The sequence below is a fragment of the Oncorhynchus keta genome, chromosome 8 (assembly GCF_023373465.1).
Source record: "Oncorhynchus keta strain PuntledgeMale-10-30-2019 chromosome 8, Oket_V2, whole genome shotgun sequence".
Taxonomy (NCBI): domain Eukaryota; kingdom Metazoa; phylum Chordata; class Actinopteri; order Salmoniformes; family Salmonidae; genus Oncorhynchus; species Oncorhynchus keta.
In genome coordinates this window covers 26090847-26103136 of record NC_068428.1, presented here as the reverse complement: position 1 = coordinate 26103136, position 12290 = coordinate 26090847, and the positions used below count along the sequence as shown (strand labels likewise).

The window sequence follows — 12290 nt, the reverse complement described above, 5'->3', positions numbered from 1 at the left end:
CCAATACAACACATTACTGAGTACTACTCTCCATATTTTCAAGCATAGTGGTGACTGCATCATGTTATGGGTATGCTTGTAATCGTTGATTAAGGATAAAAAAATAAATAGAATCGAGCTAAGCACAGGAAAAATCATTGAGGAAAACTGGTTTAGTCTGCTTTCCACCAGACACTGGGAGATTAATTAAACTTTCAGCGGGACAATAACTTAAAACACAAGGCCAAATCTACACTGGTGTTGCTTACCAAGAAGACAGTGAATGTTCCTGAGTGGATGAGTTACAGTTTTGACTTAAATCTACTTGAAAATCTATGGCAATACCTGAAAATGGTTGTCTAGCAATGATCAACAACCAATTTCACTGAGCTTGAAGAATTTTGAAAAGCATAATGGGCAAATGTTGCACAATCCTGGTGCGGAAAGCTATTAGAGACTTACCCAGAAAGACTCACAGCTGTAATCGCTGCCAAAGGTGCTTCTACAAAGTATTGACTCAGCAGTTTGAATACTTACGTAAATTAGATATTTAATTTTCAATACATTTGCAAACATTTCTTAAAACATGTTTTCACTTTGTCATTATGGGCTATTGTGTGATTCTGATAACTATGTGACGTATAGGTGAGAATATATAACTGTTTTTATTAATTTTGCATTCAGACTCTAACACAACAAAATGTGGAATAAGTCAAGGACTATGAATACATTCTGAAGGTGCCTTATAACTCTGTCCTCTGCCACACTATTTGACCAAGCCAGTATAGTCACTCAACCTCAAACACTGCCATCCTCTCAGTACCCTGCCATACTCTCAGTACCCTGCCATACTCTCAGTACCCTGCCCTACTCTCAGTACCCTGCCCTACTCTCAGTAACCTGCCATACTCTCAGTACCCTGACATACTCTCAGTACCCTGACATACTCTCAGTACCCTGCCATACTCTCTTTTACCAGCACAAAAAACCCACATGTACACACCCTGAGCCCCCCACCCCCTCCACCTACACAAACACCCTAAGCCGAAAACTCACTCTCCATGTGGAAGACCATCTCCTGGACCAGGTCCTCAGGGCTCTTGCCAGAGGTCTCCAGTACATTGTAGCTGCCTGTGATAGAGGACTCCATGCTCTCCCAGTCCATCACAAACTGCTTCAGCTGCAGCTTGAATGGGTTCATCTCTGGACCGTCTGGATAGCCTCTCTTCCACACTGCAGGTAGAGTCACATCATCTGAAGAGAGAGAGAGAGAGAGAACCTCCAATTTTTATGCTGACGGTAGGTGGGCTTTTGTCAGCAACGTCTGCATCAGATTTTGCAGAGCCTTCTGCAAAGCAAATTAAGAGGATACATTGAAGATAGATATGAGTATACAAAAGCTGTGATCGTAGAAGGCAGCATGATGTGAGAAGCATACCAGTAAGTCATGTTTTTCAGGATCGAGATCGAGAATGACAACATTTAGTTCAAATGGAACAGTACCCTCCACCTCCTCTTGCACTGCCTCCAGTTTGGCCTGAGGATCTGTTGGCTTAGGATCCTCCTCTGGGTCCTGCTGCATACGGTTTCTACAGAAGGCCACAAACACACATACAGCAAGTTGAAACTGGTTAACCCAACCATCCATGTTGGCTCCACTAATGCAGAGGACCAACACATCATTCCCCCTCCATTTTAGCTCTACTCACAAGGAATCTTGAGCCTCCTGGGCCTTCTGTTTCTGCTGTTCTTCAAGCCTCTTGATTACCTTGTCAACCTCCTCCCTGTTCTGTTCATACATCCTCTTCAATACTACCCTACCTGCAACAGAAATATTCTACATTGGTATAGAACTACAAATATGGTAGTCTTCAGATGAATAATACAAAGGCATTACTATGGTAGTATTTGTAGTTGTGAGTTGTAGTTTCTCCCACCTTCCCCATCATTGTCTTTCAGGCAGAACAGGATATCGGGCATGATCCCATCGTGGAGATCCTGAATGGTGGCCAACTGGGACCTGTTCCTGGGAAAGTTGTCCAGCACCCACCCTCTCTTGATCTCTGAGTCTGCATCGGCCACCTCAATCTGGAATACTCATTTGATAGAGAACATCAATGCCATTCCACAAGGCATAGCTTTTTCAATTTGGAAGGATACTGTGCACACGTTCAACTATTTAATCTTCAAGGTAATTTACTTGACTTGACTTCAGACAAACCTCTCTGATGTGATTCTCCAGCACCTCTGCATACAGGTCCAGAGAGGGCGGGGTTACAACCTGCTCCGCCTCCTTTAAAGCCTCCTCCACGATGGCCTGTACATCTGGGTGCTCCTCTGTCACCTCCATCATCACTGTATCCCAGCAACAGCAGCAACAACAACGACAACAACACCTCAGCAGACAGTCAAACAGAGTAACTAACAAGTAGTGGGACTGTATGGTTGTGTTGCTCACCTTCCTCAGTCTGTTCACTCGAGGAGTGGGTCGTGGATGTCGCTGTGGGATGACATCAGAATCACCAGTTAGACTAAATGTGTATGTCTATTAGGCAGCATTTACCTGTTTGTTGGTTAGAGTCTGATTAACTCACCTGAATCATTGTCATCAGACTCCTCCTCACTGATGTTGGATCTCATGTTTACTGCAGGAAATCCACATTTGACTACATTTGACTAAATGCTCATTCTATAAATGCTTTGCAGATGACAACACAAGAAACGGAGCAAAGGATTGATACACTTTTTCACCATGCATTCGTCATCATCACCACCATAATCATCCCATCACTCACTGGACCCGTGGGTGGCGTCCAGTTCCATCTTGACCTTGACCCTCTCGATAGCCATGAGGGTGGAGTCTCTCTTGACCTTCTCCAGCATGTCCTGTTTGACCTTGGCGATGACTGGCTTCATCAAGACCTCCATGTCCACCAGCTCTGCTCCGTAGTGCTGGGCCAGTAGGGCGCACAGCGTGCTCTTTCCTGCACATGGAGGCCCGATCACAGACACCTTGCAGGGCGGCCGCGGCATGGGTGGCAGGAGGTACCGCCGCGGGTTCAGCATAAACCTCCCCAAGGCCTCCTGGGAAGACAGGATGTAGATTTTGTCCATGAACCTGAAGGGGAGCGGGGAAGGAGAGTTAATGGCTGGAATGTGTATACACAAGCAACAGAGACACGCACGCACACTCACTCACTCACTCACTCACTCACTCACTCACTCACTCACTCACTCACTCACTCACACACTCACACACTCACTCACTCACCCCACAGAGAACTCGGGCTTTCCCTTGATGATCTTGCCTTCCTTCAGGGCCACAGGGCAGGCTCTACACCAACGACTCCTCCTCCACCTGAACCCAGGGGCCACTGTCTTAGAGGAGGACATGGTCCGCAACAGCTCCTCCTGAGAGAAGACATCAGCACAGACAGCCAATGGCAGTTACTATCCCATAGCATTGGGCTACCATAACCTGTTAACATTGTGCTAGCTAGCTACATTGCTTGCTGCTCAAGGACCATTGACTAATCTTACAATAATAGATCTGAGTTTAGGGTTTTCCACACAAACAGTAGCATAAGCGAGAGGCTGACCGTGTCAATCTCATCAGGCAGCTCTTCCTCGTCGATCTGGAGCAGCCGAAGGGGGACAGCAACCCTCCTCACTGCCATGGACTCCAGACGGAAGAGCACTGACTACACCAGGGACAAAACCATAAACAACCAGCTCGTCAACCAGCAATTAAAACACAGAAGTCAGTCTTTACCTACAGGGACAGTCACTGTGGTTAGTTGTAGAATGGATAATGAAACTGCAGCCAACTCAAGGGTTTTCAATGTGACTAATGTATTGACAGAGGACTACGGTTTGTGTTGCTTATTCCCTCAGAAATGGAACTCCTCTTTCCAAGAACCCCCTCTGATCCCACCATGAAGAGTTCCTCAGGGTTTTTATTCCCATCCAGCTCAAACAGGTGCAGGGAAGCATGGTCTGCCATGTAGTCCTGGAAACAAACAGCATGTCAAACAGCATGTCGGTAGCCATGGCAGTTAATCAGAACAGAGAACTATGTCCATCTAGTAATACACTACATCTCTATCACTGATCAAGATAGAACACTTGATGATGAGTCAACAAAGTGAATGGAGTTGTTGTCAGAAATTGGCAGCCATTTTAGGTGTGTCCTCTTCAGGCCTCAGTATGCTCACCTCTAGAGGTCTGAGAATGGTGTCCTTGTACAGGAGAACCCTGCGGTAGGCGTTCTCTGGGAAGTTTTCCTGCGCTCGCACCAGCTGGGTAATCATGTCCTTCTGCAGCTCGCGCTCCTCCACCTGATCAACAAATAAGCAACTGACTAAATAAACAAACAAACAAATCACATAGAATAGAGTATAACAACATCTCCAATAAGGGTAGTATCAATCTGTTCATGTTGGCTGCACCTCCTCTGCCTCCTCCAGCTCCCCTTCCTCCTCTTCCCCCTCATCCTCGTCTGTCTCATTCCTTTTCTTGGTGGTCTCTTTCTTCACAGGGTCCCACTGCTCCCTGAGGAACACCCTGCCTGTCAGGGGGTGCTGCCTCTGGCCCGCTAGGCGGTGGATCAGGTCCCTGTCCGCACACTGGGGATGGAACAGCTCAATAGAATAAGTGGATAGAAAAGTTCAACACAATGAGGATACTTCAGGCCAAGGACAGTTTCAGGATTTTACTGTTATTTCACGGTCGATGGTGTCGTGTAATGGGCGTAACTAGCTGTAAAAGTTTGGATGTGTCTTGTTAATTCAGCACAAGGCACAGTAAACTAACTCAAGGGAGAAGAAGATAACCTTGATGTTTATGATGAAATCGGGTGCCAGTCTCAGGTTCTTGATGAACTCAATCTGCTCCAGTATCTTCAGGTACTCCTCTGACATGGAGGGCAAGCAGCTCAGCACATAACCTGCCATACAACACAATACTGACATTTTCCTGAAACTGCACACACTTCAAACATACACAAAACATGCAGCACTGTGTTGAATCTAGTGAGTATAATGTAGTTAGGGATTAAGGAACAACGAAACAATGTCGATTAGGCTAGCAAAATTAGTTGAATTACCGTAGTGCTCGACCTCTGGTGACTTGAGTCTGTCCAGAATCAGCTGGACCACCATCTCTTCTGAGATACTTTTCCCTTCATTCAGAATCTCAAGAAGCTGAAACCATAAGATGGGTAGTTGAAAAGTAATTCATGTAAATCTGCTACTGTACAGCAAATTGAGGCTGCACAGTGACAACTTACCTCTACTCCTTGAGCTCTTTGATCATTGATGTGTTGGTTGAGCAATTCTGTGTCTGAAATTAATGTATAAAGACGTGTTCAGATACAGAAAAGGAGAACAGGACATGATATTAGGAACAGAAAAACAGATTGAGATAGGGAATATTTACCATCAATCAAGACACACTTCCAGGACTGGGCTAATTTTGTGGCAAGAGTAGATTTGCCAACCCCCTGTATAGAATAACAATATAGTAGGTGTGTGTGTGTGTGTGTGTGTGTGTGTGTGTGTGTGTGTGTGTGTGTGTGTGTGTGTGTGTGTGTGTGTGTGTGTGTGTGTGTGTGTGTGTGTGTGTGTGTGTGTGTGTGTGTGTGTGTGTGTGCATGTGTGAACCATTTTGATAACTCACTGGCTTCCCAATAATGATGAAGCAGGTCGGTTTGGCAAGAAGAAGCTCTATCTCAGCTTCATCCTCAATGAGGTTGTCAACATAAGTGTTCATGACTGAGGTTTCTAGAACATTTGATGATACTTCCTCTGAAATATGCAATGACAAACAGCCACGAAAGAATGTTATCATTTCAAGCAGTTGACAATCAGCTGAAAAGGTTGTTGTAACCAACTGTCACAGGCAAACTCTAAACTGTTAGCTAACGTTAGTTTAGACAATTTTGAATACCCCTAGTACTACCTAGACAGTGACTTGCCTAGTAAAATAAAGGTAAAATAAATTTTATAAAACAGATAGTGGTTTAATAATACTGCAACGACATAAGCTAGCGAGCTACATTTGAAATGACATTTAACTTACCATTTAATAATTTTCCATCTGTTTGACTAGGTACTTAAAACAAGTTAGCCATGGTTATGTGCCTGTTATCCATATCATTTTCTCATGCCTCAACTTTGTTGTGCGAGCGTAACCATAGTAACCCGAGCCCGTACAGGGACTTTTAAATCGCTTTATATCGCGTCCCTTTTGACCGTGTGAGTACCCGTCTCAGCGGAAGTTTGTGACAGTCACCTGATCGAAACAAACACATGATCAGGGAGGTGCATTGCACATTAGTTTGCTTTTCTGTATTTGGCACTGCTGTCAAATTGGGTTTTTGATTAAGCATGGTTTGAAACAACATCTTAAGGAGCAGTTTAACACGCCTCGTATCAGCTAACGACATTTGGTGAGTCATATGGTAGCGATATGTTGTCAAACAAGCCAACATTGGGTGCAATCATTACGCCGATCCTGTTGAAAAACGTTTCACAGAAAACCGTTTCCTCCAAACGAAAAACGCAAGCGAGAGTTTCTATTGGACAAATTCAGGTCGCTCCCTCCCCGTTATGTTCCGTTTGCTTTATTTGCTTTCGTTTGGTTCTAAAACTGGTAACGGTTTCCTTAATGAATACACCCATGCTCGCCATGGTTTGGCACTATCTTACTTACTGACGGTGACAATGTCAGCTAGCTACAATGTTTCCACTTTATAGCAGTCAACTTTAATGCAACAGATGTATTGCTTGTTTATAACTTTAACGTATTCTGTTTGTCAATTGACTTGAAGTTGACATCCTCGAATCTCTAATATCCTTCCCCAGTGTGAACTCTACAAAAAGCAGCTGACAGTCTCGTCCATCGAGTCTGTGAGGTTGGTCTTCGTCAAATCTTCACCATGCCTCTGTCAGCAGCCGTCATCAGTGGAGTGCAGAAGTTGGTTCTGTACGAAACTAGAGCCGTACGTTTCACAGTATTTCCCCTAGTCTTGATGAATGCATTATTCTCTCAAACATGGGCTGGAGGAAGCCTTCCATACGTTTTGCTCATAATGCATAGCGTATTTATTAACACATGAAGTATATGGTTGGTATGTCCATATTACACTGTCTTAACTGTCATTTATAAACTATTACAATGTGTTGGATATTTAGTCACGATTGCATTCAATATCTCAAATGGAAGGCAATATTTTTAGCAGACCATTTGCCCATTGTCTTATGTTATGACCTATTGTTTACAGTACATTAACACTAGATGGCAGTATAGGCACTGATATAACGCAGTTTCTCTGGACCCCGCAATGGCGAAGTTCCGAGTACCGATTGCTGTCCCTGGTGCTGAAATAGCGACATGTCTGTGTGTGTGCATGCCTATCGATTCGATGATAGGCTTTTTGTGGTGCCAGGTCTTAGCTTTGCTTTAAATAATGGATACATGTTCATTGGTAGGCTTCTTTGCCCGTAGTTTTCTTATGTTAAGCCTAACATTTCACGAAGCTATACACCATGTCGCAATGCTGCCATTTTTAAAATGCTGACTGGTGGCAATGCTGTAATACTTGTTCAGTAATTAAAGTTGGAAATTCAAACATTGCAGATTGAATAATAAATGTTCGATGCAACAGCATACTTGTTATATATATATGCCTAGGCTACCTGAACCTGCATGACATGAGCCATCCTCATGCTCTCTCCCAGCTTCGATAGAAAGTTATTGTGCATAAAACCAGTCCTTTAATGCCAAATAAGTCCGCCCACCCTCAAAACAATAGCTTACTTGTGGTTGTTTCATTATGCAGTGTACGATCTATAGCTATATACGGTATCTAGCTGCTATTAATAAACTTTACATTTCATTTTATTACACAGAAAATAAAGGGAAAAAGTAGTTGGCTTGAGGATAAATTCAGCCACAATTTTTTTGTTGAACTCAGTGGGTTGTGTGCGGCTAATAGCCTACCCAAATGGGCTGCTATATTCAAGGTAAATTAAATCAAATTAGATCCAAATTGAGAGACTTCCCTGGTTTCCTGAGTCCTCATTTTTTTTGTGCAAATGTTTTCACCATGGCCTGTATGTCCAGGTTGCAGGACCGACTGTTTTCTATACTGAGTATTGCCAACCCAGAGTCTTTCCTGACACATTGTGCATTATTTGTCCATGGCGCTGCACACAATTTAAATTGAGTCTTGAATGATGCATGCCAAGATATACCAGAGATAAGGGGCTGTTGATATTGCAACCATACAACTCCAATGCCGGTTCACCAGTATGAATGAAATTGAAAACATCTTTGTTTTTGTTCAAGTCCTCAAGAACTGTTGTCTGCTAAATATTATAATCTGATTATAATCTGGCAGCAATTAAGGTGAATGATACACTCAATTAAAGATTTTACAGAACTGCTGTATTTGAAGCACAACCCTGTAGCTACCATCGCTGTAGCTCTCGCGTCTACAGAGAGATCGTTTTCTAAACAACAACAAAAATCATAACGGACTACCTAAGAAACATTGGGCTCTCTGTCTGATATGTCCTTATGAACACACTCATTTCACTGGCGCCGTCGTAGCCTTAACTACGGCATTTGTTCACTGAAGTACTAATTACTTTTTAGAGGGTTACTGTCAACTATTTTATAAAAAAATAAAATAGACTTCAATGACTGGCGCATGGGGCCCCAGAGCTCGTGGGCCCCCCTGCCTTGTGGGGGCTGCGGTGGTGTCTGGAATGCCAGTATGGGTAGGAGTATGTTGTAACATCTAAACATACAGTGGGGCAAAAAAGTATTTAGTCAGCCACCAATTGTGCAAGTTCTCCCACTTAAAAAGATGAGGCCTGTAATTTCCATCATAGGTACACTTCAACTATGACAGACAAAATGAGAAAAAACTTCTTTAAGAGGCTCCTCTGTCCTCCACTCGTTACCTGTATTAATGGCACCTGTTTGAACTTGTTATCAGTATAAAAGACACCTCTCCACAACCTCAAACAGTCACACTCCAAACTCCACTATGGCCAAGACCAAAGAGCTGTCAAAGGACACCAGAAACAAAATGGTAGACCTGCACCAGGCTGGGAAGACTGAATCTGCAATAGGTAAGCAGCTTGGTTTGAAGAAATCAACCGTGGGAGCAATTATTAGGAAATGGAAGACATACAAGACCACTGATAATCTCCCTCGATCTGGGGCTCCACGCAAGATCTCACCCCGTGGGGTCAAAATTATCACAAGAACGGTGAGCAAAAATCCCAGAACCACACGGGGGGACCTAGTGAATGATCTGCAGAGAGCTGGGACCAAAGTAACAAAGCCTACCATCAGTAACACACTACGCCGCCAGGGACTCAACTCCTGCAGTGCCAGATGTGTCCCCCTGCTTAAGCCAGTACATGTCCAGGCCCGTCTGAAATTTGCTAGAGAGCATTTGGATGATCCAGAAGAAGATTGGGAGAATGTCATATGGTCAGATGAAACCAAAATATAACTTTTTGGTAAAAACTCAACTCGTCGTGTTGGAGGACAAAGAATGCTGAGTTGCATCCAAAGAACACCATACCTACTGTGAAGCATTCAGAAGACGGACAGAGATGGGTCCTCATACTAAAATAACTGATAATCTGATCATCAACTTGATTTGATGCATCAGAAGTGTTAATGCTGGGCTGGAACAAAAGCGCGCAAACGCTATGGGTCTCAGCAGGACGGCCTAGGATTTAGTAACACGTTTTGTGAAGAGCCAGCATTGACTACGTTGTAAGAGTTTCAGGTCAGCCCTGCCCCTTTCATTGGCTCACTCGTGTTCAGACATGAGCAACACAGAGGTATAGATGATAGGTAGAACAGGACAGAATTAACTCAGTTCCAGACTGTACTATCAACGTGTTCATACTGGACGTCCCCACATCAAATCTCACACCAATATAGAAACACATAAGGGTCTGAAGAAAGAGACTCATGTAGCATCTTAATTGTGTTAGTGAGAAAAGTCCTGCATAAAAAAGAATAGCATGTCTTGTATTAAACTGTTTTAAATTGTACTTTTCTCTCATCTTCTATCGACCAAAGCACTGCTTTCATCCCACTTTTGAGTGAGGCTCGATGTTTCATCCATGATGTACTTTATTGTGTGATGTAAATCACACACTTTCATGTGTTCTTTGATTACAGAGGTATTTCCTTGTGGGGAGCAATCACGCCCAAACCAAACACCGTGTTCTGAAAATCGACCGCACAGAGCCCAAGGACCTGGCGATTATTGATGATAAGGTGAGTTGCTGCACGTCAAACCACTGCTTTAGAGTAGCAGCGACCGTTGCCCAGCACCCCTCAGGGAAAATTGTACAATCAGTCACCTGGTCCTAAGTGTGTATGGGTGACAGATTTGGCTCATGAAGGTTTAAGAGACTACTACATTATCACTCATCCCCTTCAGTCAGTCATTACCACGGTGTATGAGAGTGGAGGACATTTGTTTGTTCTCATCATCAGAATGATAAGTATTCTAATCGGTTTGTTATTATTGTACATAGTGTCCACTGGTGAGCTCTCTTTCCATCATCATCATCCTCCCATTCGTTCCTGTAAATCAGGGGTTCCCAAACTTCTCTCTGGGCCCCCTCCCAGGATTGGGGAACAACCCGTGCCCTTTCTATTTCTGTGGGTACAAGCACTGTACATGACACAAACTGTTCACACCCCTCTTGTTGGTGGAGAGAATTCTGCAGATTTAAAGCTTATTCTATTCATTTTGTCATGGGGTGCAAAGAACATTTAGCAGTTTTAAAGCTAATTGTCTTGCAATTTTATACATTTGCCTAATGTGTATTCATGTGATACTGGAGTGACAATGAAAATCACAAAAATGGCAAACATTAAAAAATATAAATAAATTAGGAGCATGGCCTTATTTCTATTACAGCATATTGGCTGACTGTCATTCATATTCCATTCACCCAGCTCAATGTAACAGCGATAGGTTTAGACTACTACATGATACTCAAATTTTCCCTATACCCATCATGAGGTTGCTACAACCTAGCATATGAATAAACGTTTACAACGTAGATGCAGCTATCAAGGTGACAGACAGTGACACAAAATACCACCTTGCAGACTCTTGCTTGCATCTAGCTGATTTAGGGTGTAATCTGCAATTTGACTATACTACAAAATATATCTTGCTCTCTCTCTCTCTCTTGCTTTTCCTTAATTTTGGAAGAAATTATTTTTCCCCCAAACTGTTCAAATATTGTCTTTCTCTCTTTTTGAGTCAACTACTTGCCACATGTTATGTACTGCAGTGCTAGCGAGCTTCAGCTTATACTATCAGTACAAAATGCATTCTCTGATCCTTTGATTGGGTGGACAACATATCAGTTCATGCTGCAAGAGCTCCGATAGGTTGGAGGACGTCCTCTGGAAGTTGTCATAATTATTGTGTAAGTCTATGGAAGGAGGTGAGAACCACGAGCCTTCTAGGTTTTTGTCAATGTACCAAGAGGAGGACAGAAGCTAGCTGTCCTCCAACTACACCATGGTACTACCCTGCTGCTGAGGCTATTGTAGACCGTCTTTGAAAAACAGTGTGTTCTAATACTTTTTTTGGTGATGTGAATATAGTTAGTGTAGTTTTATCTAAAAAGGATAACTTATTTTTAAATGTTTCACTTTATATTGTAATGAAATTCACTGTGGATGGTCCTCCCCTTCCTCCGCTGAGGAGCCTCCACTGGCACAGTATGTACGGTTCTGTTCTCTGCATAAGGAATGGTTGTACTGTCTGAGACGTTATGTTGTGATCACAGTAGAATTAATATTAAAATGTTTTTCAGTGTTCTGAAATCCTAAGGCTAGCACAGAAAAACATATTGACCACAGCCGGGGCTTAATCCCAAGATGTCTATGGGATTTGCTGTTTCTACTGCTTGCACCTGTCTCAGCCAGAAGCTCAGTTTGAAAGAATCCAGAAGCACACTATTAACAATAAGTCCCTCTTGTCCCCAGCATGTCTACAACCAGCAGGAGTTGAGGGAGCTCCTGGGACGTCTGGATCTGGGCAACCGCACCAAGATGGGCCAGAAGGGCTCCTCAGGTCTGTCCAGAGCTGTGTCAGCCTATGGCATTGTGGGTAAGATAGTCCTCCTTGGACCCTCAGTCCTCACAACTACTTCTCCTCTACCAGTTGCCATAGGAACGGCCATGAGCCTGTCGGCATGTCTTGTCTTGTGAGTACTGCACATGAGGGTTTTGGCTGAGATGTGTAGGCT

General features: G+C 43.4%; 2 protein-coding genes across 4 annotated transcripts in view; one reads left to right on the top strand and one right to left on the bottom strand.

Moving 5' to 3' along the window:
• Positions 1–6166, bottom strand: part of ak9 (adenylate kinase 9) — an 18862-nt gene extending 12696 nt beyond the window's left edge. For all 3 annotated transcript variants that reach the window (XR_004823132.2, XM_035757713.2, XM_052523919.1), the window contains exons 1-19: positions 6058–6166; positions 5656–5783; positions 5416–5479; positions 5267–5319; positions 5084–5180; positions 4812–4924; positions 4428–4604; positions 4194–4316; positions 3914–3988; positions 3579–3680; positions 3251–3390; positions 2775–3097; positions 2574–2624; positions 2438–2479; positions 2201–2334; positions 1917–2067; positions 1689–1800; positions 1483–1568; positions 1036–1233 (exon numbers count right to left, since the gene is read on the bottom strand). Coding sequence is in view for 2 of the 3 variants with exons in the window: in XM_035757713.2 (XP_035613606.2) it covers positions 1036–1233; positions 1483–1568; positions 1689–1800; positions 1917–2067; positions 2201–2334; positions 2438–2479; positions 2574–2624; positions 2775–3097; positions 3251–3390; positions 3579–3680; positions 3914–3988; positions 4194–4316; positions 4428–4604; positions 4812–4924; positions 5084–5180; positions 5267–5319; positions 5416–5479; positions 5656–5748 (2134 nt within the window). In the remaining variant the exon portion in view is untranslated. The remainder of the gene's footprint in view (positions 1–1035; positions 1234–1482; positions 1569–1688; positions 1801–1916; positions 2068–2200; positions 2335–2437; positions 2480–2573; positions 2625–2774; positions 3098–3250; positions 3391–3578; positions 3681–3913; positions 3989–4193; positions 4317–4427; positions 4605–4811; positions 4925–5083; positions 5181–5266; positions 5320–5415; positions 5480–5655; positions 5784–6057) is intronic.
• An 80-nt stretch (positions 6167–6246) lies between these two features.
• fig4a (FIG4 phosphoinositide 5-phosphatase a) overlaps positions 6247–12290 on the top strand; it is a 107838-nt gene continuing 101794 nt past the window's right edge. Inside the window, exons 1-4 of the mRNA XM_035757719.1 lie at positions 6247–6427; positions 6843–6979; positions 10192–10290; positions 12028–12151. Of these exons, the coding sequence (XP_035613612.1) occupies positions 6917–6979; positions 10192–10290; positions 12028–12151 (286 nt within the window). The 5' untranslated portion in view covers positions 6247–6427; positions 6843–6916. The remainder of the gene's footprint in view (positions 6428–6842; positions 6980–10191; positions 10291–12027; positions 12152–12290) is intronic.